This window comes from Antedon mediterranea, chromosome 10 (genome assembly GCF_964355755.1).
Source record: "Antedon mediterranea chromosome 10, ecAntMedi1.1, whole genome shotgun sequence".
NCBI classification, from domain to species: Eukaryota; Metazoa; Echinodermata; class Crinoidea; order Comatulida; family Antedonidae; genus Antedon; species Antedon mediterranea.
In genome coordinates, this window is record NC_092679.1 from 22363166 (window position 1) to 22370471 (window position 7306).

General features: G+C 34.8%; 1 protein-coding gene across 3 annotated transcripts; it reads right to left on the reverse strand.

Annotated features, from left to right (window-relative positions):
- Window positions 1-327: 327 nt before the first annotated feature.
- LOC140061080 (isoaspartyl peptidase/L-asparaginase-like) lies at window positions 328-7199 on the reverse strand. Of its 3 annotated transcripts, none has more exons than XR_011847402.1 (8): window positions 7009-7199; window positions 5942-6174; window positions 3632-3774; window positions 3331-3491; window positions 2936-3057; window positions 2552-2662; window positions 383-2253; window positions 328-349 (listed from the first exon to the last, which is right to left on the reverse strand). XR_011847402.1 is itself a non-coding variant. In XM_072107506.1 (7 exons), exons 2-7 carry the CDS (start codon window positions 6159-6161, stop codon window positions 2048-2050), a joined length of 963 nt encoding a protein of 320 aa, XP_071963607.1. In that variant the 5' UTR covers window positions 6162-6174; window positions 7009-7199; the 3' UTR covers window positions 369-2047. The 3 variants fall into 3 exon arrangements, 1 of the variants encoding a protein (XP_071963607.1); XR_011847403.1 differs by lacking the exon at window positions 7009-7199 and adding an exon at window positions 6279-6439; XM_072107506.1 differs by lacking the exon at window positions 328-349 and having other exon boundaries at window positions 369-2253.
- Between the last annotated feature and the right edge of the window lie 107 nt (window positions 7200-7306).

Here is a 7306-nt window from a genome sequence, read left to right on the forward strand (position 1 = left end):
TTCAATCAATTAAATTCTATTTTAATTAGAATAATAAAAATAAATAAATAAAAAAAAATTGGCCTAAATTAAAAACAAAATGAAACATCTCATTTTTATGTGTAATTTTTAATGTTTTCCTCTAAATATAGAAATTGTAATTTAGATTCTAATTTGTAACTTTATAAATTGTACATTCTTTTTTCAAATGTGTCCTGCATTTTTTTTGGTAGTCCCAAAGCATGGAGGTATCCCAAAGCATCCTGCGATAAACAGTATTACATATTATTTGTTATATTTATCATTTTGTATGAATAAAGAATTTTAAGTGAAACTCAGGGGGGGGGGGGGGTGTGTAGAAAGCGACGACCTCGAATTGGACGACCCCAACGACCCGGGCGACCTCGAATTGGACGACCTAGAATTGGACGACCCATAACACGAAACCGACGACCCCTAGCCTATAGCCTAGCCTAGGCCTAAGTGTGGTATAACATCCCGAAGCCGAACATAGCCAAAGATCTTTAAACCATACCTTATATAATACTCGCAAGCAAGCAATTGACTGAAAAAATACAGAAATATCGCCATTTGATACTGAATGTGTCGACACGAACAAACGAACAGATATGGAACGCCAAGAGTGCATCATTAAAACTGCATTCGACTCGATTAGCACACGAAATATCATAAACATGGCAAACCAGGTCAAAACGGCCCCTTTTTCAGCGGCGGGTAAGGTGATTTGATTATTTGGGTTAACAATGACCAATCGCCCGGGTCGTCCAATTCGAGGTCGTCGCTTTCTACACACCCGAAACTCAGGAGACTCTGTGAAACAAACAATTAGTGGAATTTAATACATGTTTCAAAACAATGGCTCCAATCCCCTTTTAAGTGATCAGACACACTTAATTGGGTCCAAACTACTATAAAACAAACTGTGTATGTACACAATAATAATCATCTTCTTTTGTTTCGTTTTTTTTTCTACAATTCATGTTTAAAAAAAAAATTTAAAAAGATAGCATAGTATACAGAGTGGATTGAGCTCACAATAAGTTCTTTGAACTTTAAGTCAAAAGAAACTCTGTCACTTTCATCATCAAATTCTTTTATTGACTAAATGTAAATAATGACGGTACCAACCGGATATTGACAATTAGTATTTTACTACATACATTGTTTGTGGAAACTATTTGGTATATCTGAATCATACAATAACTTCCTCTTTTTATAGAATATTTTATGGAATTTTATGCAATACAGCTACTTCTAATAACATTTTCACATGTATTGTGTTTCTGTACTATTAAAAACACTTTATTTTTTATGTACAGTACATGCCAAAATCAGAAGTTGATAAATTGTTGATTTTAGATGGTTCTTTTTATATTGAGACCAGCTGAGGAGCACATTAGCGGTGGAGGCTATGTGAGGGGAACAATAAAAAAAAAAACAACACATTATAATGACCATATATGGGGCATAAACGTAGCAAATTAGCTTGTTTTTTTACTTTTTTTGTAGGATTTTATCACAGAACACTATGCATAAATATATATTTTTATTAGATTAGTAACCGAAGAGAAAATGTGAAAAATCAGTAGCACGGCCCTGTTAGACCAGGAAAGAAGGAGTCATGGCATTATTTTATAACAAGTCTGGAAAACAATTTCAAAATACTGTACAACAAACATAGATAACCACTAAACCTTAATAGAGGGCGCTATATAAAAATTTCCCATATTATTGTGATAAAAGATAGCAGTTTCAAAGTAAACAATGGATATACCAGGTTTAATTAAAGACCTTTTTTGGGAGGTTAAGGTGACCACAAAGGACTCCTGGGACTTTCCAGATATCTGTGCCCACCATGGCTTTCTGTCGTCGGAGTTCCTTAAGTACCTATTCTAATTATCATAACAATAATCAACTTGATTGTGCAATTTTATTTTTATGATTACCATTTAATACTGTATCTATAACTAAAACGTTATTTTCGTATTAAAATATTATAAAACTATTGGAATTTTTAAGAGACAAAGAATGCAATTAGTTAAAAACATCAACCCTTGTTTGCTTCTATCTTTTGTCCAGGATCTAGTCCATAGCAAACCCTACCGTCTTGCATAGATGCCCAAGCCATTCTTATAGTTGTAAATGACATTCCAATATCACCTTGGTTACTGACAACAATTACTCCTCCTGACCCTTGAACTTTTGTGGTCATGTATGATAGTGCTTTTTCAGCTGCATCTTGAGGACTCAAACCTACGGAGTACAAATTTAGTATTTTTATAATGTAAAAATAGGATTTAATATTGAGTAGGTCACTCTAGACGGTAATTATAAAAATATTTTGACACACATGGTGTGTCATACTTATACTTGAGCTGAAATTCAGGCTTAAACATAATGACAAATCACAGCCATGTTACAAATCCTGGCCATGTGTCAAATCCATGTGCCAAATCCCGGCCATGTGACAAATCCTGGCCATGTGACAAATCCTGGTCATGTGACAAATCCTGGCCATGTGACAAATCGTAATCATGTGACAAATCCTTACCTTGTTCCATGTGTGCAATGATAGTTCTACAAAGCGTCACTCGGCTGATAGACTCCCCATGTCCAGTTGATGATACTGCACCAAAGTTATTGTCACAGTATGCCCCACATCCTGACAAAAAATAATGTATTCGCATCATTTTTAAATACAGTCAACACTGGCAGAGCATGGGTAAATACTAGTGTACCTGATCTACACTATCAAACTTTAATGTGACAAAAAAATGTTATGTGCCCATGAACATGATGATGTCATATCACTACCATACAGTATTTGGGCAAATCACACCTTTTTTGTCAAACTAGTTTGATAGTGTAGACAGAGCTTTAATAATTGCAATTAAATCATAATTTCTTTTTCAAAAATCTATTAATAATACAGTACCTATCAATGGACTATCTCCAACTCGTCCCACTCGCTTTCCCGTGATGCCGCCGGTTGACGTTGCACAAGCAACGTTTCCTGACGCATCAACTGCTACAGCTCCAACAGTGTCATGACATTTCCTAACAAATTACCAAAATTAAATTATTTTCCACAATAATTATAAAGTTTGTGGTACACTATGCATTCCTTAAAAGGAAGTAAGAAAAACAAAAAAATATCTCCTAATATTCTATAAGTTTCTTTTATCTTACACCTACACACAAAAACCATGATTGGCCATCAAAATGGACAATTATACACTCTACTCTACATACCATTCTCTAAAAAAGATGTTCCTATTGACTCAGGATATTGTTACAAGGTGTTGTCCCCTAATTAGAGGTTTCACTTACCCTTGTCTAAACTGGTCACTGACTGTTACGCTATATTTGTTATATTTCCTTGACATTTCCAGTGATTTTTCACAAACTAGCTCATCTGTGTTCACTTGTTCGATCCCTTGTTCCGTAGCAAATTGATTGGCACCTTTAGCGGCAAGTAACGTATGATCCGTCTGTAAAAGAAAGCGTGATAAGAAAGTGAGAAACTGGAAAGAGATCATAAAAAAATATCTAGTTTGATAGTGTAGACAGAGCTATAACAGGTGTTTATTTGTGTTTCAATAGATAAAGAGCATGTGAACATAGCTTATACCTTTTCCATAACTAATCTTGCTAATGATACTGGGTTTTTTATGTTTTGTACACACGTCACTGCTCCTGATTGTAGGTTTTTCCCTTCCATAATAATGGCATCCATTTCAACATCACCTTCAATATTCAAAGCAGACCCAGTGCCTGTAAAAAAGATTAACACGTTATTTTATGTGTAAAGCTCAAATTTTATGCCTATGTGCCTATATATGGGCATATCACTACCATATTTTGGCATATCCCTACCATATTTAGGCACACCACTCTTTTTTGTCAGACTAGTTTGATAGTGTACAGCCAGTATTCAAATTTAAACTGTTGACAGTGTGCCTATACTGATATGATATGATATGATAACTTTATTTCGTCCACATAGGAAAATATTTTGAGTGCTTTTCACAAAATTGTACAAAAATATATAAAAACGTTTCATATAAAAAATAATTAATTACAATATTTAAAAACACTATATATTATTTAACAATGTACAAGTATGAACATAAGAACATATTCTGTAATTGTCTATAGACACATACTGTAGAACTAGTCGCATGGATGAAAACATTACATAAGACACAGTCAACTGTACAGATAGATAGTAGTCAACTGTACCAATAGCTAGTAGTCAACTGTACAGATAGATAGTAGTCAACTGTACAGATAGATAGTAGTCAACTGTACAGATAGATAGGTCAGTCAACTGTACAGATAGATAGGTTAGTCAACTGTACAGATAGATAGTAGTCAACGGTACAGATAGATAGGTTAGTCAACTGTACAGATAGATAGGTCAGTCAACTGTACAGATAGATAGTAGTCAACGGTACAGATAGATAGGTTAGTCAACTGTACAGATAGATAGGTCAGTCAACTGTACAGATAGATAGGTTAGTCAACTGTACAGATAGATAGTAGTCAACGGTACAGATAGATAGGTTAGTCAACTGTACAGATAGATAGATTAGTTGTCAACTGTACAGATAGATAGTTAGTAGTCAACTGCATAGATAGATAGGTTAGTCAACTGTACAGATATAGTAGTCAACGATACAGATAGATAGTAGTCAACTGCATAGATAGATAGTAGTCAACGATACAGATAGATAGGTTAGTCAACTGCATAGATAGATAGGTTAGTCAACTGTACAGATAGATAGTAGTCAACTGTACAGATAGATAGTAGTCAACTGTACAGATAGATAGTAGTCAACGGTACAGATAGATAGGTTAGTCAACTGCATAGATAGATAGGTCAGTCAACGGTACAGATAGATAGTAGTCAACTGTACAGATAGATAGTAGTCAACGATACAGATAGATAGTAGTCAACTGCATAGATAGATAGTAGTCAACTGTGCAGATTGATAGTAGTCAACTGTACAGATAGATAGGTCAGTCAACTGCATAGATAGATAGGTCAGTCAACTGCATAGATAGATAGGTCAGTCAACGGTACAGATAGATAGGTCAGTCAACTGTACAGATAGATAGGTTAGTCAACGATACAGATAGATAGGTTAGTCAACGATACAGATAGATAGGTTAGTCAACGATACAGATAGATAGTAGTCAACTGTACAGATAGATAGTAGTCAACTGTACAGATAGATAGTAGTCAATGGTACAGATAGATAGGTTAGTCAACTGTACAGATAGATAGATTAGTCGTCAACTGTACAGATAGATAGTTAGTAGTCAACTGTACAGATAGATAGGTTAGTCAACTGTACATGATAGACAGTAGTCAACTGTACAGATAGATAGTAGTCAACGGTACAGATAGATAGATTAGTCAACTGTACAGATAGATAGTTAGTAGTCAACTGTACAGATAGATAGTAGTCAACGGTACAGATAGATAGGTTAGTCAACTGTACAGATAGATAGTAGTCAACTGTACAGATAGATAGTAGTCAACTGTACAGATAGATAGTAGTCAACTGTACAGATAGATAGATTAGTCGTCAACTGTACAGATAGATAGTTAGTAGTCAACTGTACAGATAGATAGATAGTAGTCAATTGTACAGATAGAAGTAGTGAACTGTACAGATAGATAGTTAGTAGTCAACTGTACAGATAGATAGTTAGTAGTCAATTGTACAGATAGAAGTAGTCAACTGTACAGATAGATAGTTAGTAGTCAACTGTACAGATAGATAGTTAGTAGTCAATTGTACAGATAGAAATGAATAAATTACATGTTCAGTTGACTGTTGTTCACAACATAAAGACAGTTAATTTATGAAAATAAAAAAATAAAGAACCTAAAATTAAACTGTGATTATATACCGTATATTAATTAATTTACCTGCATTGAACGTTGGATCATTTTCCAAGTAACGGACCGCTTCCTCGACGGCATCAACGGCAGATTCATTGCGACAGAGAACCTCATAACCTTTCTTTACAGCTTCCTGTACTCCATTGACGTAAGGCTTGCTTACACTATCAGGAATTGTCCATGCTCCTCCATGTACCAATACAGTAGGCTGAATCCGTTTGCATTTCTTTGTACATGTCTCTGTCATATTGTGGCTTTAACTGCAACAGTTATTTGTAAACAAAATTAAATAATTTATATAAATTATGCTGAAGCTCATAATACAGTAGTAAGGTGGCAAGCATGTAATAACATAGTTACCAACCAGAGAGATTTGAAATTTGTGACTCAACCATCCATGTATGTAAGGCTACAGCAGATTAATTAGGCACTTTGTTGAACGTATATATCTGGAGTGTTGATTGCCAATACCAGGTCTTTAAAATTGCAACACGGCTGATTTTCTCCCATAATTTTTGGTTAACACAAGTTTACATGCACATCACACTTCATGCCTTGCTATATCTACTGTACTAGAGAGAGCAGCCTGGTCAGATTTGCATGGCCGCTGCACCAATTAAGTTTAATTATGTATTAATAACAGTGAGCTAGTTCCGCTTCGCACCAGTCTTTTATTTCAACTTCAATATTACTCCATGATACAACTCATGTGCGAAACAGAACCAACTACGCCTAGACCTATCCTATATAGGCCTAGGCTTATTTATATTAAACATAATATTAAATAATAATTAATATTAATAATGAATAGGCTTGGACTTGCGGAACCTTTTTAATATTATTAATTTAATTTGAATGCATTTTTTAATTGATTTCTCTTAAAAAATAAATTATTAATTAGTGCTAAAAAATGATCACGCATAATATAGATAGATCATGAATATGTTTGAGTTTAGGGTAGGCCCTACCGCGTGTATACAAGCCTAGGCCTACTTTACTCTACTCTGTAGTTTCACCGTCAAGTCACACAGCCCGGGGTTTTCCCAACTTATGCAGTTCGCTTGGCCTAGCAGCCATATAGGTAGCCTACTTACGTCTGACTTTATAGTGAATCAATTTGATTGCTAACGCCTTTAATTTGTTTTGATAATTCAAATCGCTTGTTTTGTAATCTCTTCTTTCTCCAACTGAATATCTTGTATCCCAATACTGTTCCGACTCCAACTCCAATACTAAAACTTAAAATAACAACAATGGACAGCCGTTTACCAGAAACTTCGGCCATGTTTCGTGAATTTTGCGAAAGGCCTGGTATGGAACGCCAAAACCGCATTTAGAAAAGTGATAATGAATACAAAAGGGGAGTACACTAGATATTTAATGTACTCCCAA